Raw genomic sequence first — 24,856 nt, 5'->3', positions numbered from 1 at the left:
AGATATAAGTGGTTCTTTTCTCTCCCAGTGTAAAATTTCTGGTAAAATCAATCATTTTAAATGCGGAATAAATGAAAAAAAAATCATAAATTTGTTCCAATGTGACCTTGAAAATCGATTTACGAACTTTTTTTAAACCGAGCACAACTCGGGTCTATCGCCATAGGCAATTTACTACCTAGTGAGTTGTGCCGGAAGTGTAAGTGCGTGTACCTAACAGTCTGAGTGCGTATCTAGTGTTGTGTATGATTTTTCAGTGCTGCCATCTATATCTCAGAAGTGAAGTGAGTGATGTGTAGCGACTGAATATTTGTACTGTTTGTAGGACTGTTGCTCTCTGTGGCGAGACTTTTTAACGGGGAGATCGGCTCGCATTTGCGCCTCGAAGTTGGGAACCACAGAAAACCAACTTCATCCGACCACCACTGTAGCGACGGTGGGGCTCGAACCCGGGGGTCCCCGCGATGCGAGTCCGTCACTATGACCACTCGACCACCACAGCGGCTGATTTACGAACTAGCAACACCAGGGGGAAAAAGCGTCGATCAGCGCTCTTTTGTGGGAAATAAGTGTTCGCTCACACTGTTTTAAAAAAATATGTTGGCTTGAAATATGTAAATGAAATAATGTTTGCGTAGGAGCAGGACAACCAGAATATGTATAAAAAATGAATGTGAAACGGATTTCATTATTATAAACTTTTCTGAAGCACTAAGGCATATATATATATATATATATATGGCTCCCAGAACATCTTTCTGAAGATCTCAAAAAGCCGATAATTTCCATGTTTTAGAGTTCCTCGAAAGCAAGTTTCAGGATTCTTTAATTGTACTCCAAGTACGGCGAACTTTCTCTGGAAAAAATATCAGACGGCTGGCGAGAGATGCTACAGCTACATGCTTTGTCGTTCTGTAATGTAAAGTGAATTGAATTCCACAACTTTATGAACTCCGGGAATCACAATTTCTTCTATAATGCCTATGTAAAAATTTCTGAGTTCTCAATACGCTTCACGATGTTTCCCCTAATCCTATAGCTATCATGCATATCCATACGTTAAACGATGCAAACCAAACCAAACATTAGTTTTTAAGGAAAAACATATTTTCTGGCTATTATTATGCTCGCACCTGGGAAGAAGAGTCATCTTGTCTCCGCCGGGACTTTTCTTTCCGAGTTTACCTCAGCATAATAATATCCAGAAAATATCCGTTTCCTTGACGTCTTGGGCTGAGAAAAAACCGTCCATCTCTCTCAAACATTGATTATTTTTAACTTATCAATGCATACATCACATGAAGCTGTTCTGTATTTTTTTCATACGAGTTTATGGTACAGTTAGTTGAGGCATCTAAAAAAGTGCCACGATATAGGCCTATACTACTCTCGAGTAGGTAATTTTTATGTTTCTATAAAAAGGTTAAAAGCTAGTTCTTTAGTGTTCACTAGAATTCACGACGTAAAAGAGATTCAGCACGTCCAGACGTAAATGGAGCCTAAATGATTACCCTCAATGATTTTCCATAAAGACATACTGAATACGAAGGTTCCCCCCCGCCAACTCGAACATCAATACCGTGATCAAAATGTTGAAGATGAAGCAAAAAATAGTAAAGAAGAGAAGAAAAAATAAATAAACGGCCATTTATTTATTTGTTTAATCTTAAATTGGATTTATGTAATGGCCGAGACCTTGAACCAGCAAGAAAAAGAGGTCAGATACCACCACCGCCACGCATCAGAGCGAGACCAGCTGAACAGTCGTGTCCAGACACCAGCTGCACCGGGAACCTACCGCTGATGATAAAAAAAGAAGCGCTTCCTCACAACAACAACAACAACGAAAAAATCTGACGAATTCGCATTAAAAAGGAACAGAGGAAAAATGCCGAAAAATGATTGAAAATGAAAACTAATTTCATTTTGTTATTTTGTTTCCTTCCATCTTGTTTCACTCTCGTGGGCAAACACAAAAAAATAAACAAAATTCGAGGAAGTCGATGAACTTGGAAACAAAAGCCCTCCTCGGAAGCACCGGCCCGTGTAGAAACTATCGTGGATGCATTCATTCGTCTGTGTTTTTTGAATTTTATACCGAACTATCGTATTCAGGAATCTTCCTAATGAACGACGGCCAATGCCGGTGTTGTATACGCCAGTCTGCATATGTATGGCGTCATTTCCGTAAATCGAATAAGAAATTTCGACGTCCCGATCAGAACGTCCATCTCGTTCCCATCAGTTGGTTCGTTCACCTCAAGCAGGGCATCCCTTATCCAGGGTGGTACGAAAAAAATCATGATTTTTTTTTAAAAACAAAATTAAATTAGATTTTTTTTTTGATTAAAATTAACTGCTTATTAAGACAGACAAAACAAGGTGATCATTAAGAATTCATATCTACCTATTTTTAATCACCTAATCTCTCCTTATTCATTAATGTTGAATTAAATTTGAGTCATTCAAGTATTACGTCAGCATCGATTGGGTGGTTCCAATTTGCTGAATTTTGATGACGGGGGGGGGGGGGAAAGGAGGGATGATTGGATAATGCTTACGTCATCAACCACCCTTTATGAAAATATGAAATATTCTTAATGGCATCTTACTCGGTGCGCCAAAAAAGAGAAAAACCTTTCGATAGTTTGTGGGCACCTGAAGTAACATTCTCCCTATTCATAAGTCGTCTATAGAGCCACTTCAGTGCTCTCTACATGTTTCGCGGATCCAAGTGATCATGTGGAAATGCGTATGGGCCGCTCAAATGAGTGATGCGTGGCACAGTTCCAAACCAAGTGATCCACAATTATGCCGCGATCACTTGAGATCTGTTAATGTGCTTAGTTTATTTTAGCAAAATTAGGTTTGACGGGGGTTGAGCAGGCCACATTTGCAGGGGTGGGAAGTGACTAAGTCCATTTCGGAGCAGCTTTGGAGCAGCAAAATTCAGGATTCGGAGCAGTTTTGGAGCAGCAAATTCTGGATTTGGAGCAATTTTGGAGCAGCAAATTCTGGATTTGGAGCAATTTTGGAGCAGCAAATTCTGGATTTGGAGCAATTTTGGAGCAGCAAATTCTGGATTTGGAGCAATTTTGGAGCAGCAAAATGTGGGATTCAGAGCAGATATTTATAAATTGGAGCAGTGAAATTAACAAGAATATTTTCGTTAACCCTCAACCCTTTTCAAAATAAAACTGCACTGTCTTTTGCTATGAAACATCTCTTCATCAGCTTGATTTTTGTTTTTGGTGTTTTAGGCTTTTGACACATTGTTTGAAAGAGCGGCTGTCATAAAATTTTTTGCACCCGTCTATTAGGATGATTTTTACTTACTGAGGGCACTATTTGCTGCCTTGAACAGCAGCACTTCAAATGAGCTAACAAAATTTTTATAAGTTTTTAATTTTTTTATACTTGGAAAGAAATTGTTGCAAAATGGGAGAAAATTTCGGAAGTATCAACTCGATGTTTGGCGATTCAGCACTCATTATCTGGCGAGATTGGCGATCTGACACTCGTTATTTGGCGAGATTGGCGATTTAACGCTCGTTATTCCGCACCATTGGCGATTTAACCCTCGTTATTCGGCAACATTGTCGATTTAGCGCTCGCTATTCGGCAACATTGGCGATTTAACACTCGTTATTCGCCAAAGTTTCTAAACTAACATTCGTAATTCGGCAACATTGGCGATTTAACACTCGTTATTCGCCAAAGTTTCTAAACTAACATTCGTAATTCGGCGGACATGCGCTTTTTACTCCCGGAATGACAATTTTTTTCACGAAACATCGGGATTTAACACAATGACAATCGACTACAGTAATTTCTGCTGCTTCCAGTGACGACTTTTTTTTTAAACGGAAACACTCGAATTTGCACTTTAAAGCTGAAAGGCACTGCAAACCATCTTCAGTTCCACAATCACGGACAATATCGGGATTTCGCAATGGAAAGCCCGATCAGGGGCCGATAGTTTAAGTATAGTGGAATAAAACACGCTCTTTTCGTAAAGAAACGTTTCGTGGCTAGCAGGAACAAAAAAACTTTTGGCGTCCTTTCCGAAATTCCGGGCATACTGAAGCGAAATTCGTGATTTGGCTCAGAAAAATGCGAAAATAAGCTATTGGAGCAGGATGGCGCAAGATATTAGTTTTGGCGCAGTGCGGCGCAATTGGCGCAGAGTTCCCACCCCTGCATTTGGTCCGCGAGACAAGGGTTTACCATATATGGCTTATAGGGTGGGTCACAATGAATTTCTTAGAAAGATATAGAGTTCTTAGCATTCAAATAGCACTGAAATTAACAGAAATTGATTATACAGTCGGCCCCCGTATTCGCGGGGGTTACGTTACGGGGGTGACCGTGAATACGGGAAATACCAACACCCCCTATAGATAAGATCTTATCTATAGGGGGTGTTGGAAATACGCGAATAACCAAAACCATAGTTTTTTCTTGTATATCTCGTTTATTGAAGAGCAGGGTAACGCAGAGGTATAAGGGAATGTAAAACAGGGTGTAGCGATTGTTGACGATTTTTCTGAAAGAGCATTGCTATTTCTGTTTGCCGTTTCTTCTTCATATCATCAAGTGTGTTACAATATGATGACAAGGCATCCTCTACCAATTTTTCTACACGAGAAGAGCGTACCATAGAGAGATCTATGTCATGAAAACAATCTATTGCTGATTTGAACTTGCAAAGTCCTTCCGATATGTTACTCATGGTGAACTTGTCTTCTACTTCTTTATCCTGATCTTCATTTGGTATCGCATCAGTTTCAGGAGCAGTCAGCTGTATTAATTCCCCCTCGGTCAATACCTCTGAATTGCTATTAATCAGCTGTTCGACTTCTATATTCATATCATTGCACTCTCCTCCACCCACCTGTTTCGCTAAAGTGAGGATGTCTTTTAGGCCGGTATTACACTATAAAACTTTGATAGAAATTCTTTTATAAAACTTGAAAAATGTAACCAATAAGCACATCTGTTACATTCGAGTGAACTTAACTGATCCACCTATTGGTTGCATTTTTCAAGTTTTATAAACGAACTTTTATCAAACTTTTATAGTGTAATGCGGGCCTTAGTCTCTTCAGTTGACTCTGTAGAAATGGTTGTATCCTTCAGCGCATATTGTGGTCAAAGGTTAATCCAACCCGAAGATGACTTTCTCTCTTGGGGGCTGCAACGGCTCTAGTGATGACAATGTCATTAGCGAGCCATCCTAAACACACACACAACTCAAATTTTGTACACAAAACACATGAATGACGATTTCTGAGTGCTGCAAAAGAAAAAAAATTCCAATAAAGGGGGGAAAACTCGAATACGGAGGGCCGACTGTAATAACAAATGTATTTTCTTTCGAAAATTAAAAAAAAATACTTTTTGCATTAAAAAATATATGAATAAATATCGAAGTTGAAGCAAAAAATATGAACACCAAGCCCTGAGTTTATATATATTTTGTGGGGGGGATCATGTAAATTTCGTATAGGAATGTGTACAAGGTGCAAGACCTTTAAGGGCGGCTCTGACCTCAAAAGCACGTAATTTTCCTTTTTTACATTACTACTACTATGCACCTCGTCCACATTCCTCTGCGGAATTTAGTGCTGCCATCTACCATCAATGTTTCTATCTATGTGCGAATGATTGAATAATTGTATCGTTTTAGGCCTTTTTACATTAAAAGACGGTGTCATGAAAATTTGGCAACTTCTTGGAAGTCTCGATCAGGTATTTATATATGCTAAAAAAAAACCCCGAACAGCAGATATATCCGTTCACTAATATTCAGCTCGGTACGGGACGCCAAAGAGTCGGACGCTACGAGCAGGAAAGGCCGCATTTCCTGAACACAGGAAAAACGATATCCCTCCATCCCTTTCCTCCGCAGTTTGTTGTTTTGCACCACAAATAAAACACTTGGACGTGTTTTTCTTCGTGACGAATCTCATTCATCAATGAATAAACAAAACAAGGATATGATGAATGAGGCGGTTGTTTCGATCTTACTAATGGCTTTCCGAAAGTTGACATAATAAGACATCCTCGCGTACGATTCCGGTTGGGGTCGACCTAGCGTGGGACGAACACCGAAAGTATAAGGCGAGGATAATTCAACGAAGCGAACCATTATGGCAGTAATGAATATTATGCTAAAAAGTGAAAGCAAATGGCCATTTCAACTTTCTGATAAGCTGGAATGAAGCTTCTTTCTTTCAACTGACGTCAATTCACCACAAAACCCGGAACAAACAGAATCTCACAAGCTCAACTTCTCATAAATGAGAATTTCATTTCTTACCAAATACATCCGTATCAATATCCGATTTTAACCAACGCTGCTAATTCAAGTAATACTTGGTATTACTTAAAGCAACACAATAATCGGTTGGTAATTTCCTGTCGTTTGATCGCTATTATTCATACGATCCTGTATGTCTCTTCTGACAAGAACCGATACAAAATCACACATGCATCTCGTTAATATTCAAAAGAACGACTAGTCAATAGGTGTATACCAGAAAGTTTAGTCAAAACGGATAAAACTACACAAGAAACGGTCCTGGCAACCAATACCGGCGAACAGAGCAAAAAGACATCAAAAACGACCTTCAAAAAGGGGGGAATGGAAGCAGCGCAATATATATGCACGCACCTTTGATATCTCGTCGGTATATTTAAGCTATTGCATCCTAGCCCCGCGCAGTAAATTAAGATACATACAGACACAACTTTCATTCATCTGGACGTTCTGGAATGCTTCCAATTTCACTTCGAAGTATAGAATCCTCCCAGGGAGAGGAAGACAGACAACTGAGGCATGCGCTACATTCATGCCTACACCTTCGCAAGTAACGTCATCATATCCCTTTCACCGTCTCTTGAGTTTTTGCCTGCGTTACCTCCCTTAATATACATAGGCAGCATTGGCAACAACACCGCACGTGTTTCACGTAATCGGATGATAAGACAAACAACAAGCAGACGGAATCCACCTCTGACAATCAAACAAGGGTGGATTAGAATCAGTTTACTCAGGCTCCAACTACAGTAGAAGACGTGCACGTGTCCCTTTCAAAATAACGAAAGGAAGCAGCATTGGTTTCACAGCAGTTGCGTTACAGTACTCGGAATTCTTTAGATTCCTCATACGGACGCGTTTGCTTTGAGATTCCACTGAATTGCAAATTTCTTTCTTCCTTCAGCTCGGCAAATATTCTTAATTAAACAACAACTTTAATAATAAAATAAGAAGCCTAAGCCAGTTAATCTCCATCTCCAGTGGAGACTCCACTCCCCATTAGCGGACTCTTTAAAAATGCTGGAATTTTTCGAAATTCCTTCGCAAAACCTCACTTTCTTTTTCCCAAGAACGTGTTTTGTTTCATTTTTCCTAGAAGTGCCGGTAATTTTAATTCGAAGAGGACTTTCCAGGGACTGAAGACATACGCGGAGGTGACTTGAAAAGATTGTTTTTTTTTTCAAACCGAGCACAACTCAGGTCTATTGCCATAGGAAATTTACTGCTTAGTGAGTTGTGCCGGAAGTGTAATCGTGTGTATGTACCTAACAGTCTGAGTGTGTGTGAAGTGTTGTGTCTGATATTTTCAGTGCGGTCATCTACATTCCAGAAGTGAAATGAGTGGAGTGTAATGATTGAATATTAGTACCGTTTGTAGGCCTGTTACTCTCCTTGGCGAGTTTTTTAAAGGGTAGATCAGCTCGCATTCGCACCTAGAAGTTGGGAACCACAGAAAACCAACTTCAGCCGACCACCACTGTGGCGACAATGGCGTTCAAACCCGAGTCCTCGCGATGCGAGTCCGTCACTATGACCACTCGACCATCACAGCGGCGACTTGAAAAGCTGCAGGGGGGAGGGGACGATGATGTCAATTTGTATACAATGTAAACGCACATATTTACATTATATCAGTTATAGATCCGTCATTGACGCTGGGGGAGCGGGTGTCCCCGTATTTCCGTCCATCACTAAAGGGGTCTTGATCCCGATGCCGGTGTTCGGTGGACCCTCTGCCTGTTTTTTACAGACACCGTTATGATAAATTTATAGTATAAAAAATAAAAATCTCCAGGGTTGGAGCCCTTGTTATAAAAAAAGACATGGATTTTGGCGGTCCTAATCCCAAAGTCGTTATCAATGGATAGTCACCACCTGTAATTCATCGATACGAATCGAACCTGCGAGACCTACATCCGTAACGTTTTTCACAAACAAGAGCTAACAATGATTACTGTAAATATCAGGTCATCCAGATCGAAAACCCCCTTCACCAATCAACCGTTAAATTAAACCATGTCTCTCCAATGGTCGCCGTATATTTCGAGCGGCTTCTTTGTTGCTCTCTTAGAGGTTCACAAATTCATTCTACAATAACCTACAAGGACCCACTAACTGCTCTAGACTCATATGGAAGCCATTACGCACTTGTGTAGTTTCTTGATTGAACCCTGCTATACACATGCTACTAAGTATGTAGTAGTCCATACTCGAGTGTATGGACCCAATAAGATTATTGCATAGCTGCCAACTTTGGAGAATGAGAATTCGGGAGGTTTTCGCGCGGATCCGAATTCCGTACAAAAATAAATGTGAAAGGGATCTTTTTAAAACATTTTGGGGATTTTTAATTTGTAAAAGGGAAATTTTAGGAATATTTTCCCGTTGCAAAAACTATGACACCGTGCAAGCCATCGCCAATTATGGCCAACCAATGTAGGTTAAAGTCCTAGGTTAAATTATCTCTCTACCAGAGCTATAATACCCGGCGCTGCCCGAGATTTTTTGGATCACTTGATATCTCCCTCTTTCTTTGAGGGACATGCAAACCGTGTTCAAGTTAACCAATATGGCGACTTCCTGCGCGACTCATGAAATAAATAAATAAATCTAGATTTAAAGAAACGTAGAAATTAATTTTTTTCTCTTTTTTAAGGGGCACTAAGTATTTCGATACGCCCCTCTGAACTTCAACTTATCCATCTGCCTGTTTCAGCTTCCAAAAATGCTTAGTTAAAGCTGTGGAATTTCTTCGATGGACCCCTACTTAATTTTAAAACAACCTAAACTGTATGAATTTATGCAGTTGAATATTAAAAGACAATACACACACATTTCCATTTTCGAGCTTAAGATGTAAATAAAAAGTTTAAATCAATGTTATTTCATGGATATCCAACTCAAAAGGAGGTCCGGCTAATTACTTCATATTTAATATTCTGGACTTCTTATCTCTAAGTCAGTGTTTCCCAAAGTGGGCAATATCGCCCCCTGGTGGGCGATAGAAGTTACGGTTTTAACATAGGATCCTATGGGTTCGGTTGAGTTGGGGGGGCGATGAGAGAAAAAAATTTCTGAAGAAGGGGGCGATGGAACGAAAAGTTTGGGAAACTATGCTCTAAGTGAACTCAATATTTAAAAAAATCGAGAATTCAATACAATTTTTAAAATTATTGACGTGACGGAAAACCCCACTAAATTTCCGCATTTCTACAGTAAAATCGGAAATTTTAACACATTTCTATGGGGACCATCCTTTTACCTAACCCTCAAAGTGATGCTGATTATTATTCTGACGTCTATTCGAAAAGCTCTCGTTACTGGGAGGATTGAAAAAGTGACAAACCATTATAAAAAGGCATATAAACTATTATACATAATATTGGCAGAATTAAAGAAATGGCAAACCATTTTAAAGGCATATACATGTCTGAAACGCATTGCTAGAGAACCACGGTTTACCAAAGTAAACATTCTAAAAGTGAGGCTGAGGATGATGTTGAGGCCCAAAAACCATTGTTGTCCGACAGTTATTTGCCCTGCTCTGACGAAATTTTAAAGTAGCCTATCGTTCAATTCGGGTCCCATTTGGTATATATGCAAAATTTGGTGACGACCGATCTAAAATTGTAGAATTGTATAGAGAGCATACACACAGAAAATCAATTATTATATATATAGATTATTTTTTTAATCAATAAACAGAATTATATTGAAGCCAGAATTTTCACACACCCAAATCACAAACATTGACCAACCATGGCAAAGGAGCAGCCTAATCCGAGGCAGTTCTCACGTTGAAACTTGAAAAACCCGGGCTATTTTGTTTGGGGGCGAGCCAAATAGAAGTTGTTTTTCTTTTCCAATTTTTTTTTTAAAGGGAGTCACAGACAGACCTAGTGAATGTGCTCATTACTGACTAACAGATAAACATGAGCGACAAGCGAAGTTCAAACGCACTAACTGACAAGATCGGGTCGCGCTGTTTTAAACCACAGAATATGAATTTGAGAGGAAAAATACGCTCACGGGATTTACACAGTAGTTTGCATAGGAAATACTATCGTCATCGTCACCACGAGAGGAGTATTTACGACGCGGCGCTCCGCGTGGGAGACTTGTCGTTTCCCCGACAGATATTCAAACGATGACACAGTTCAAACTAAAATACACACGTTGATGTACGTTTTTTGTTTTTTTGTGAATGGTTATACTGGCGACTTTCCCACACATGACGAAACAAGACTATAAGGGATGAAAGACTCACCTTCATGTTTCGGCTCACTCTGAAAGCCTCTGAATTTATTGTAACATTGAAATCCGCTGGCTCAAAATATGCACTTTTATCACGCGTCGTTTTTAACTAGATCGCTTTATAAAGCTAACAATTATTTGCGTTGTTCGTAATTAACCTACGGCTTTATTGAAGCCAACTAAATTTTAAGGTGTATAACAGATTTTATATATTATGTCCCAATAAAGTCGTGATAAACGCTAACTTAACCTATTGCATTCGTAATTGAGAGAAATCCGAATAATTTAAGTAAAATAAATACTCTCCATGATTTCAAACGTGTATTTCGATAGCGGAATTCGACATTCGATGGGGAACAAAATAGGGCGATATATATCAACACGGCTGCAACTTTCGGCATGAATCTCTATGATCTACAGGAGGACTACCCTCACTTAACATATTCGCATCAATGTGATATCGTTGGGTTAATTTCAAACCTGTACTTATTTTATTTGCTCTGTATGATTTGATGTTTCGACGCAGGAAGAAGATTCATACGAATGAGGTATTCGTGCGATTCTTCTTGAAAAGGTTCACCTGGATTTTGTCCGCATCGTATACTTTTGCGATGCAAGTACCAAAACACGTACTTAGATCGATTTCGTGACGGTACCTAAATTCGAAGACATGGTGAGGCATGAATTGGGAATCGTCGGATCTTTCTTCATCTGACAGTTGTCACAATTATTATTTTCATTCGTGTCAACTTCCTGAGCTATCAGCTGTTAAATACGAAATTTTCGTGGCGTTACGTGACGCTCAAATTAAAATCAGCTTTAAAAAATATTTGTAAAAGTTTGTCTGCAATGTCAGATGCCCGATCATACAGCCGTTAACATAAAAAAACTTGTTGACTGACTTTTCTCAGACCGGCTAAAGTTACATCGCAATCGATGTTTTTTTAGGAAACACGTAAAAAGAAATTTCGACGATAACATTATCGAAAGGTGATAAGAACTTTACATCGCTGTAAAATTATCGAGCTCTTTTGAGATACAAATTTTGGCAATGACACAAAAATGCCCACATCTAGTAGGCCTATACAACAATATCTGAAAGAAAATAACTCGGCAGTTGCTTGTACATTTTTATTAGATACGACGTCTAGAACTCGAAATAAAAATTATCGTTTTATTGCTAATATTTATCTTTAAAACCTTACAACTGAGGCAGCCCGCGTGGGTAGAGGCTTAACAAGACATAACTTGTGATACATATTGATATATTTTTTATGCTTGAAAAAAAAATTACTAGAAGAATCTCACGTTTCCTCAAAAGACGTTCCGTGTAATTGACAGGGAAATAAAAAGGTACCGAATTCTCGAGAAGATAAAAGCGGATATCGTATGCATATGACGACCAGAAATATTAGAGAAAAAAATATCGCCAATGCGCGAGATTTTCATGTCGATAACGCTATCTCCTCGTATACATGAAAGATAAAACCCTTACTTTGCGCATCCGTTAACGGAATATCCATTTTTATCCGAACACGATAACAGTTATAACAGAAAGCTGTCAGCAACATCATCTCGAATAGAACTAACTAAACGCCACGAAAGTGTTAAGTTATCGCGAAAAAAAAACTATCCTATCTCTGCATATACACACACGTATATTCAGCACGTGCGTTCTGTTTTAGGCTCGCACATGAGGAAATGCTAAGCAGTTTCAACGAGGCCGTCTTAGATAAAAGGTATAAAAATCTGTCTCTACACGGCATAGTAGCGCTTACAGAATCGAAAATTACCGAAGGATATGCTGTAGCCATTATTAAAAGGATGCTATAACAAGCACACGTTTATCGAGATTTTATATCTCTATGAAAAAAAAAAAAAGCACGGCACGCATCGCAGATACGATGGCACAAATTATAGAGTCAGATGCGAGTTCCTTGTAATTTTCAGAACAAGAAAACAAAACCAGTCGTCCTCTGGAGAAATGCTTACAAAAGAATCTACCGGTGAATCACAAAAGGTGAAATCACTTCAATATCGATGACAATGATAAAAAATGGACGAGCAACAAAATGCTATTACAATTATGTAATATCGGTCATCATCCACAATCTGGGCTGGTTTCCTAAATAACGGCTGGTCTTTTGAATATGGAATTGGGCCATCAGTAGCTAGAGAGAGAGGCGCAACGTTGTTTCAAGTTATACGAAGCTACTTGCGCATAGACTTAAACGGTTATTCATCAAATAACGTATTAATATTCTGTGCCAAAAAGAGAAAAATACGATTTTTTCCCCTTTGAGTACCCAATTACACATTGGATATATTCCAGCCCCTCATTACTACTATATGAAGTACATTAGTACGACGGGCGTCGCAGATTCTGTTAGGACTGGGAATATAAGAGACGGACCACCAAAGTACTTGAGGATTGGCTTTGAGGTACTTAGATTCAACATGGGTAAGTCTCAAACATGTTAAAGCCGAGTTGTAGAAAATAACAGTGAAACCACTCAAGCAGGACACTTCGATCCTAGAAAACCGGAGATGACCCAATGCACAGGACAATGTTTCGTAAAGTGTGTGCCGCAGTTCGTAGGGGCATCACCAACCTTTGTCGCGGCGGACAAAAGATACTAATTTGTGTGGCTAGTAGTGCTTTGAAGTGTTTCTTTTATAAATGTGAAAATATCTACCAAACTATTTTGATGAGCCACGGGACAAAAGTTTGGCAACCACTAGAGTGAGGAAAAATTTAACACTAGAAAAAATTGGCCAAACTTGAAAGTGACCCTTTTTTTACAGATGTTTTACTGCATATTGAAATTCCGACCGACGGTGGATAAGACTACTGGACACAGACTTGAAAATTCAAAATATCCCATCGAAATTTCGATTCAGAATCACTTTATTTAATATGGTGATTTTGGTTACATCATGGCTAATCAGACCAGTGACCATTTCAAGCCGATTTTCAGAAACCTCACTCTTGTTGTGTGATATCAAGGTAAATTCATTCATTTCAAATGGTCATAGGAGTTCGATCAAGAAATCTGAATTGGTAAACTAACCACTCGGCAACATAAACTGAAGAGCCAAAAAAACTGGTACCGGCATGCGTATGCAAATAAAGAGATATGGAACCAATCAGAGTACGGCGCTGCGGTCGGCAACGCCTATATAACACAACAAGTGTCTGGCAAAGTTGTTAGATCGGTAACTGCTGCTACAATGGCAGGTTATATAGATTTAAGTGAGTTTGAACGTGGTGTTATAGTCGGCGCACGAGAGATGGGACATGGCATCTCCGAGGTAGCGATGAAATTTGTATTTTCACGTACGACCATTTCACGAGTGTACCGTGAATATCGGGAATCCGGTAAAAAATTAAATCTACGACATCGCTGCGGCCGGAAAAAGATCATGCAAGAACGGGACCAACGACGACTGACGAGAATCATTAAACGTGACAGACGTGCAACCCTTCCGCAAATTGCTGCAGATTTCAATGCTGGGCCATCAACAAGTGTCAGCGTGCGAACCATTCAACGAAACATCATCGATATGGGCTTTCGGAGCCGAAGGCCCACTCGTGTGCCCTTGATGACTGCACGACACAAAGCTTTACGCCTCGCCTGGGCCCGACAACACCGACATTGGACTGTTGAGGACTGGAAACACGTTGCCTGGTCCGACGAGTCTCGGTTCCAATTGCTTCGAGCTGATGTACGGGTATGGAGATAACCTCATGAACCCTACATGTCAACAGGGGACTGTTCAAGCTGGTGGAAGCTCTGTGATGGTATGGGGCGTGTGCAGTTGGCGTGATATGGGACCCCTGATACGTCTAGATACGACTCTGACAGGTGACAGGTACGTAAGCATCCTGTCTGATCACTTGCACCCATTCATGTCCATTGTGCATTCCGACAGACTTGGACAATTTCAGCAGGACAATGCAACACCCCACACGTCCAGAATTGCTACAAAGTGGCTCCAGGAACACTCTTCTGACTTTAGACACTTCTGCTGGCCACCTAAATCACCAGACATGATCATTATTGAACATATCTGGGATGCCTTGCAACGTGCTGTTCAGAAGAGATCTCCACCCCCTCTTACTCCTACGGATTTATGGACAGCTCTGCAGGATTCATGGTGTCAATTACCTCCAGCACTACTTCAGACATTTATCGAGTCCATGCCACGTCGTGTTGTGGCACTTCTGCGGGCTCTCGGGGACCCTACACGATATTAGGCAGGTGTACCAGTTTTTTTGGCTTTTCAGTGTATAAAAATAATGTATTTCACACAGTATGGGTGACAGACCCTTTTCCTGCGCGAATGCAAGAGAAAGTGTTTCAGCAAAGTCAAGTTGTTTTCTTTCAAGTGGTCCTTTTCGTTTTATCTACCGTAGTAAGAGCAAAAGAGGTGAAAGCGGCTCGCACCTGATTTCACTTCATAAAAAAAAATACAGCTCTTAATGTGATAATGCGGAACAGTGAAATCTCTTCGGAAAAAAATACACAAGCCTTCCGCTTCCTGTAGCACAAACTGATTAATAATGCGGGTGGGCGTTGGGAACTTCTCCCATTCTTAACAAGTGACACCATTTCCAAATAAAACTCTTCCTCGACCATCATTTAATAATAAAAAATCTAATTTTTTCTCTTCACAGGAAGCCTATAGTCAGGTGAATAGATGGTTTTTTTTTATAGAGAAAGCACGTACGAGACTCCTGTGAATGAAAAACGGTGAAAAAAAAAAATTATTATCCAGTTCAGGTGTATATCATAACGAGCCCGACCCATACTTTACATTCAAAAAAAACTATTGGCCAGACCACAACAAAGATGGTTCAAAAGGTCAGACCGAAGAAATCTATCGCTTTTTCCAGCGTATAATGGGATTTTCAAAGATGGGCGAGAAATAAAATGAGAAAGATGGAAGAGTTCACACCCAGTAAAAGAAAACCTACCTGTGGTGTGAATTTTGTTTTCATTTGCATTCAATAAACTTTCTCTCTCTCTTCCTGGATTTTTTTTTTTTACTTTAAATGAAAAGTAATGCTTCATAAGGAACTTGTTATGGTAAAATCGTAAAATGAATTTCAACGCTTTCTTTATAAACGAGAGAGAATTTAATCGGTGCAAGTCATGAAAGATGAAAGGAACATTTATACGGCTTGTATCTTATGGTATTCGGTATTCACGGTACTGTGCATCATTCTATGACAGAGTTCATTCGAACTTTGAACCTCAACAGAAGGTTTGCTTTCCCAGTGAATTTTTCAGTCATTGTAATTCTTCACGTTGATATTTCGAATAACAAAAATATAGAACTATAAACATCTGTGGAATATAGATCTAATTCTGAATGCAGACTTCTAGGAAGAGGTAACGTACCCTGCCCACGTATAATTGTCTGAAATCATTTGATTACAATCATCTACAGACATATATTGGCAGTGGGTAGTTTTGGTCTGGTCCTGTAGCGACCACTGGTTATATATTTCATCATAGTCCCCACATCTTAGAGCAGGACCCCTTGCCCAAGACCTAAGGTGGGTTTAAGGCAGGATTTTTCTCTCACGGGCTCTTTACGGTAAATTCAGGAGAGACTAGAGAAAAATTTCTACCCATGCTTACTTTACATGACCTACTTTTAGAGTCACTACCTCACCACCTACTTCCCTTTCAACTCGGATTTGGCGGCCCTCCTAGAGAGGCTCCTCGTGCGTCCGCACGATCCAAGAGTCGCCCGAGTAAATTTATAGTATAAACAAAAAATAATAGGATTAATCTCGGGCATGCAAGTGATAGCCCTGTAAGCCCTTCCCCCATGTTGTTGGTTCATGCTATCAAGACGGTGGATGAGTGCATTGGTATTCTTGACCATTGCGTTATTCCTGCACTGTGTACAACGAAACTACTGACGATTTTATTTATAGGATGGCAATGCACTGCGCCAATGCGACTGTTGCAGAGTGGTACAAAGACTTGGTTGTGAAAGCCTGAGGTGTGCGAAAAAAGAGGGTATTGTTCTAACTCGTAAGAGTCCAGTAAGTTTAGACAAATTTATGGATTATTTGGTACGAAAATTGTCAATAATCTTTATTTTTTGACATTTTTCGCCTGTAAATAGTCTAACGCATTTTTCTGTAAATATTGCCAAATTGACGACAAACTTAGCACGTTTGGCGACAACGCCGATAAGCTGGCGACATCGTGACGCCAAGAGGAATGGTAACATCTCACGAGAATATGGCAAAACGCACTCGGAGAACCCTCATTCGCCTATATATAAGCACCGTCACAGCAGAACTATAAGCAGTTTCGTTGAGTTTTTACAATACGAGATTCCTTGTATGTGCAGACATGCCAACATTGTAAAAATAAAAATAAGTAAAACGCCACAAGAAAACTCAGACCCGATTTTTTTAAAACCGATTTTCGTAGTATTGAGAGTGTCTCCCGTAGCTCCGTAGCTCATTGCGGCCGTAGAAACTACGGACAATCTGTAGCAGTTGGCAACTCTGTGAGAGAAGCCGCTCCCTGTTTATTAGCGTTTCGTCAAATCGTTGCTCGTGAATACGTGTAAATAAATAGCCGTTCTGTAAAATAAATCTGTGTTTTCCTTGAAATTGATTCGTGCTTGCCATTTCGAGTGTTTATGAGCGACATTATCCGGAACAATATCGAATGGGAGATTTTCGCTATTACTCCTGAAAAGCTGATGCGAGTTGAACAGCTGAATTCTGAAATCGGGTGTACTCGTACCTTCGCTTCGCAATTGCTCGATTGGGTTGAGAACAGGACTCAAATGGTGCCACAACCACCACTGTAGTGTACCAGCAGAAAACACTCCTAATATCAAAACTATCCACTGCTGATGTCGGAGGTGTCTGGACAATTATTGGTGGATGATGTATTATACACGAGTGCATTATAGACGAATACACCGATTTATAAAAAAAAAAGTACGCATGATCTATTACCCAATACTCTTACACATAGTCATGCAGCCTTTCATAAAAGAAATAATAGGTTTTTCCTCTCACCTCAGTCAAAGCGTGGAGCTGTCCTTGATGTACACAAACTCCCATGAACCTACAAATATAATCAGACAAAAAAAGAAACAAATTAAACAGATGCATTTGCAGCGACATTTCTTTAGTCCTAGAAATAAAACATAATTCAAGGTTGTGTCATGGAAGAACAACAATTAACGTTTCCACCCTATAATGATAGCGTCATCCAAACTTAAGGCCAGGGCTCGATCAAGACAAGAGAATGTGCAAAAAAACAATGGGCATTCTACAGGGGAACGGCACATACTTAAAATTCTACGCTCGTCCCGATGATGTGTCATGCCTCCGTTTCCGTGATTCGGACGCTATGTCGCAGTGCATATAAAAATGTATTCACACAAATAACTATTAACACACGAAAAAAAAGGATTACGTCAAGTAGCGTATAATAGCAACGATGACGATTCCGATTAATTAGCCATAAACACGCATGCGTGACCTCGAGGCAAATTTCCCCCCCATCAAGGATTGACATCGCGAATGCGTCACAATATTATCAACGAATCTCTGTATATAACGTGAGAGACTACAGTCAGCTACAAAACAAAAGGGCTTCGAAGGATAACTTGGGACAGAGAGACTAGATACGATCATGCTCATATATAACATGACACTTCACGACCACCAATGGCAAAAAAATGCGTAGAAGTTTTCATTTCAAATCAATAGGAGCTAAACTAAGGAAATGAACAAATATCTAAATTGAAGAACCACATAGCTTCTTTTTATTATAACGGGTTTCCATGGGTTTTTTCAATAATTAGAAAAAAATTCTTTCATTCGCCCCAAAAAACAAACATGGATACAATACGCAAGTAAAAGGTAATCACAGTAAATAATTTTTTTGAATTTTCAGAACTTTTTTCCTCATCTATTGAAAACTTTTACAAAGTAGAGCTGTGTCCAGTTCTTGCAACAGGCTTGCTACAATTGGCTTGTAAACTGTACGAGACTGCTGTCACACATAATGGCACTTCGGAAGCTCTCACATTTTCTACTGCATATCATTATCTATGCATATAAAATAACATGTCTTGAATGACTGGTTCGCTGACTGATTCCTCATCGTCGTCGAGCCGGAAACGCTGAAGCTATAAACAAGAAATTTGGTCAGTGGTTTTATTTCGTGACGCAAGACTCACTAAGAAGGGTTTTTTTTCTCGAAATTCAACCCCTAAAGGGATTCAAGGGTTACATAGAGAAATCACGCTGAGCCGAAAACCACTGAAGCTATAAACAAGAAATTTGGTCAGTGGTTTTATTTCATCTCATGACGTAAAGACTGACCAAGAAGGGGCTATTCGAAATTCGACCTCATGGGGGGTGTGGGTAATAGCACGAATGCGAGCTGATCATCCCGTTAAAAAGTCTCACCACAGAGAGCAACAACAGGCCTACAAACAGTACATATATTCAATCATTACACTTCACTCACCTAACTTCTGAAATAAATATGGTAGCACTGAAAATCAGACACGACGACGCACTCACAGACTATTAGGTACGCACAACTCACTAGGTAGTAAATTGCCCATGGCGATAGACCCGAGTTGCCCTCGGTTTGAAAGAAAGAAAAAAATGGTGGGTAATAAGAGGGTGCAAAGGTTACATAGAGAAATCATGTTGAGCCGAAACGACTGAAGCTATAGATATGAAATTTGGTCTATCATATTTTATGGTGTAGACACCCACTAAGACGATTTCTGAAATTCATCCCCCAAGGGGATTCAGGAGGAGGAGGGTTCAAATGTCGTATGGGCGAATCATCACCGAGTAGCCTAATTTTCAGATTGCCAAATCCACGGGAGCGAAGCCGCGAGTAACAGCTAGTTACTGATAAATGGCTACGTATTCGTTCTGTGAAAACGTTGTCCCGGTTAACTTATCCCGTTGCCAGGGCCCCGATTTTTACATGGGCAACGTAGGCATTTGCTTAGGGACCCATGCTTTAAAGGTAGCAAATTTATACACTGGAACTCGGTTAATTCGAATTTTGGATAATTCGAACTTCACGAACTCTTCTTGAGTTTTCTATCTTATTTAATGTTAAAATTTCTTGTTTAATTCCAATTTTTTGGATAATTCGATGTCGGAGGAGAAAAAACGTGATTTTTGTACGAGCAAATTTAGTTTTTGAAAAATTCTACAAGTCAGACTTTTCTCCTCTCGATTAATTTGAACAGAAAATTTTTAAAGACAAATAAATAAGTTTGAGAAAATTCTATTTTAACTCTAATCTTTTTTTCTCTTTTTTTGATAATGTGATTCCCATTTTAACATTGTTCATCTGGAGTGCATCGGGAATGTGTACTACTTAATAACGCGATTATGTTATCATGGTATACCATTCAAAATCTGAATCTTTTTGTTCGTCAAGAGTATAGAAAATATCGGCACGTAACTAATACATTAATGAAAATATATTTTGTTGATGGCATAAGAATGCTAAGCAAAATAGTTTCGGAACGGATGATCATATGAACTGTTTAAGTAAATAAGGCTTCGAACACGGTCAAGAAATTCTGCAATGATGCTGATTCCAGAACTGTGGAATAATATGTAGCAGCTAAGATCAATTACTATAATTATTGAAATTTGAGAAGTAACTGATAAAATTTTAATAATTGATGATTGTCTTATGTGAATGCTGATAGAATTTTAAAATTTGTAGCCATTTTACAGATCCGGGATAGAGTTATCCAAATTCGAATTATCCGATTAATCTAACTTTTTTCAGTGACTTTGGACTTCGAAATAACTAAGTTCGGCTGTAATAGTATATACTTCAAAGTTTTTGCAAACGTTGAGACAGCATTGAATTATCATTGACAACACAACCAATATATCAAACTGTCCTAAAGGATAAAATCATTAGTTCACTCGTCTTTTATACAAGCAAAACCGTTCTCCCTCTAGCTTTATTGTGTATCAAAGCTAAGATAACTCAAAAACTAGACTGATAACATTATTAATAACTTTGTTCATTTGGGAGTGCAAAAAACTCATTAATTGTAAGTTATTTAATGGAGAATTTTGCATTATATTTCTTATTTAAAATTTTGTGTGTTTAGAAACATGCACTGTATCTGCTGACGTGCCAAACCTCTACGACCACAGTCGGGGGGGGGGGGGGGCAACGATACCTCTTTTGCCCAGGGCCCCATCAAGTCAGGGTCCGGCCCTGCATGTTCTGGAGATTTCTTCCAACGGGATAAGTCGGGCGGCAGAGTTCTAGCGTTCATTTTTTGCCCCCGATGGTAAACCAAAACTTTTGGAAAATCAAAGAATTTTCCCTAAATCACATTTAGGGACGTCATTCCACGACAACTCAGCTTCTCAAGACAGCTTTAACAACTCTGAGATGATTTTGTCATACCAATGTCATCACATGAACTCGGGAGCTAATTTGTCTGAAATGGGTATGCCGATAGATATTCACGAACCAAAGCTCAAACCCGGAACCGCTGAGCAAAAGGGTGGGATGATAATCGAAACATTCGATAGCTTCAGCTTTGGTGAGCGAACATTTAATCCCTACCTTCTTGTCGGAAATCTGCAACGAATTTTTTCTAGGATTTATTTAATTATAATCGATTCGGTGATCACCGATGATTTTAAACAGGTAGCGATGAAACCCCGATTCGCTCCCAACCAGCTATTGGTAAAGTTACCGTTTGCTCACCTTGTCTCATCAAGTTTATGGTTCACCAGCATCAAAACTGTCATCCACAAAGAAAATTTCTACCGGATATAGTGTAATCAACGAAATTTAATCAAATTAAATACGACTCTGATGCATTAACGAATGTGGACACCGATTATGCATAATGCTTCCAAGAACATACACATGTCCTATTCGCAAGTAAACAAAGAAGTCATCACAGCAAAGAAAAAAAATCCAAACCTTACGGAACACTTCATCGTATATGTTAATACGTTATCTGATTATCAAAGGCTTATTTAATGCCCCTCGCGTCACTGTTGTTATAAGTGTTCTCAACTTTCTCAGCATTTGAATTGAGATTCTCTGAACCATCTCAAGTCTCACAAGGAGAAAAAAAAAAGTCTCGTTTCTAAAGGGACATTTCTTTTTTTTTCTTCAAATCTCGTATTCATTCATCCTTCCTTCTAGCAAAAAAATAAAGAAGTTCAAACGCAATCTCTCGACTTGATCGTTGGTGAAGGTCGTATACATATATTATATCTCCTTTTATAGCGGTTGATGACTTTTCTTCTTTTCCGACCATATAGTTTGTTGATATCCACCACGGTTGACTAGCTGGCTGAGTATTTCACCGGATACCGGAAGATTAAAACGAAAAACCCCCGTAGGTTCGAGAGTGGGCGGCGGGAAATGCACGATGTTTTTCGTGAAGGTAGGTATCATCAATAGGAATAAACCATATAACCAGCTTGTCTACGATGGCTTCTGCTGTCGGATATAACGGTCGTGGCTTCCTGACCACAAAGGAAGAATCATTATGTTCACAGACGGGCATTGTCTCGAAAAGCTAACGGTCCGTATACGGTTCTTTCCCTCCCCACCCTGCATTCGAAACTACTGTGGCAAGACAGGCCCGACAAGATAACGGGCAGCTTCACTATATAAACGAATATATTTGAATTGGGGCTGGTATGATTAATCGATCAATTGTTAATCGCAGTTAAAAATTTTAGTCAAGTTAATCGACTCGACCAATCCGATTAAAATTTATTAAAAATTTATAGTTTAACTTGATTAAATTGATAAAACCAATGCCAATTATATTTCTTGAATTATGTTCCAATACACAATATTTCAGATGAGTGACCATATTTAGAAATATTTGGATCATTATTTTGATCATATTTTTCGACACGAGGAAATACAAGTTACCGTGATTTCACTTTCGAATTCAGTTTGATGGAAGTTACAGAAAACGACAACAAAACGGGGATGCGGGAAGGAAAAAACGTTAAGAACCAACTGAACTAACATGAAATAACTGGTTTAAAAAAAAAAAGACAAGATTCAAATTATAACTTCCAGGATTTATGACATGTTCAGCATATTACACTGAAACCTCGCTTCAAAACAATACTCGATATAACCATAAATCTCTCTAAAACGATTTTTTTTTTTCAAATTTTGTTCGGAATTGTCTACAGGGTGATTAAGAAAAGATGGAAAACCTTTAAGAGGTGGTAGTACACACCAATACAAACAATTGCCATCAAAGAATGCATAATCCAACATGAAACGCAAACGCGCGTTTCGAAACGGCCGCTCCACAAACGTTAAAACGACATTCCTGTTGAAATTTATCAGGAGAAAAAGAGCACCATGCATGAAAATGTAATCTGTGGCAGAAACCGTATGCAAATCTGCGTCACAGTGAATAAAAGGCGCAAGCCCTGTGAAGTTATTCCAGTGTGCAACCGCTCTCAGTTGTAACGTAAGGGATAATGGCGCACTAGTAATACGGATTGGGCAACCGCCTGTGGGAAAGACGCTCACTACATTCGTGCTGCCTCTTCGGAACTTCCGTTTGCAGCTCCGTAAATGAAATACATGCCTGTTTTTTCACTATTACTATTGTATAGTTACGAATATTACGTTTGCTATCCACGATTAGCATTTCAAAATATTAGATTAAAACTTCGATTAAAATTTTTTGGTTAGCCAATTAAAAATTTTAATCGATTCCCAAGTATGGTGCCGAATCACAGACAGTATAGGGCCTAAACCCCTTCATCCGGAAAAAAGAGGGCTAAACCATTTCATAAGAAAAATTTCGGCTATCGGTAAATACTTCCGTGGAGCTGTAATAGGATTAAAATAACGAATAATAAAAACGTGCGAACATTATATAAATTTGCTTTTACATACATATTGGCTCATTACGTCTAATTATTGCCGAAGTGAAGGGAGGCTATACTACCATTCTGACCGTTACACAACCAAGATCCTCAGATATATTTTCTTTTGAAGACGACACCCCCTTTGCGACGAAAATGCATTAGGATTTTTGTATTTTCCATATATTTGCCTTATTCGCTGGTGATTTCTGTGAGGCTGCTAACGTCTCTACTTCTGCGATTCACGCCAAAGTGCGTGAAATAATGAAGGTTGGTTGTACCATGGGATCAATAGCCCCAGCCCCGTCCATTCAATATCACCCACTGGAAAACACCGAACTTACTGGCAATGAGTTTTTTTTTCATTTAAAAAAACGCAAATTTTCAAAAAATTGAGAATGAATTTGTTTCACATCCGCTTACGACATACGTGGAACTCAAAATCACACTTCTCTTCTGTCGAATCCTCATGCTACCGAGTTTATCTTTTCAGATATTTTAAAGCCTTTTTCAAATAGGAATCGCACTTTTTATTACTTTACGCTCTGCTGCAAGGAAAGACAACTTTTTCATCATTCGTCGCAATCTTCTCTGCAATTAGTAAAAGCTTCATTTCCCCCCTTGATATATATAACTCAGATAACCTTCAACTTCAAGAAGTTACCCATGATTCAAATGAGTCATTGTAAAACTTATAGACAAAATGATCTTTCGGATCTGAGTAATTACGACTCTTGACGCTACAGCTGAATGTTAATGAGTCTTATGAAATTCTATCCTTGTCGAAGACAGCGAAGTTATATTTTTACCTTCTGTCTTGTTTTTTTACAGGGTGGGAAAAAAGTCTGTAGAAACTTCAATAATTCATAAAAACCGGAAAAATAACCGAAATGAAAAACTGTTTGTAGGGCTAGGTCGCGGGAATTTTTTTAAGACGGGAAAAAATAACAAAAAACAGCCGATAGGTGGCACTGACATATAAAAGTTAAAGAAAAGTGTATCGTCCCGGTCCATTCTGTCGGAACTGAAAGATGCGATCCGCCAAGAGGTGTCATGTATACATCCGGACCTGCTGCACTCTGCCGTTGCTGGATTTGTGATTCGAATGCAATGTGTTATCCCCTGTGGTGGTGGTCATGTGGAACACATACTGCTATAATAAAAGATTTGGAGGGATTCTGTTCGTTATTTGCGTATCTTTTAACTTGTGTACTTAAGCGCCACCTATCGGCTGTTTCTGTAAGTTTATTTTCCGTCTTAAAAAAATTCCCGTGGCCTAGCGATGCTAACTTTGCAAACCGTTTTTATTTCGGTTATTTTTCCGGTTTTTATCAATTTTTAAAGTTTCTACG

General features: G+C 39.2%; 1 protein-coding gene across 1 annotated transcript in view; it reads right to left on the bottom strand.

Annotated features, from left to right (window-relative positions):
* The window catches only part of cdi (serine/threonine kinase), an 86,655-nt gene that overhangs the window by 17,559 nt on the left and 44,240 nt on the right, over positions 1-24,856 (bottom strand). Inside the window, exon 4 of the mRNA XM_089232202.1 lies at positions 17,637-17,685. Within this exon, the coding sequence (XP_089088328.1) occupies positions 17,637-17,685 (49 nt within the window). The remainder of the gene's footprint in view (positions 1-17,636; positions 17,686-24,856) is intronic.

This window comes from Pholcus phalangioides, unplaced genomic scaffold (genome assembly GCF_987345545.1).
Source record: "Pholcus phalangioides strain wild (caught in Gottingen) unplaced genomic scaffold, Ppha-v1.0 ptg000005l_1, whole genome shotgun sequence".
NCBI classification, from domain to species: Eukaryota; Metazoa; Arthropoda; class Arachnida; order Araneae; family Pholcidae; genus Pholcus; species Pholcus phalangioides.
Note: the sequence above shows the minus strand (reverse complement) of the source record. Positions and strands in the feature narration are given on the sequence as shown.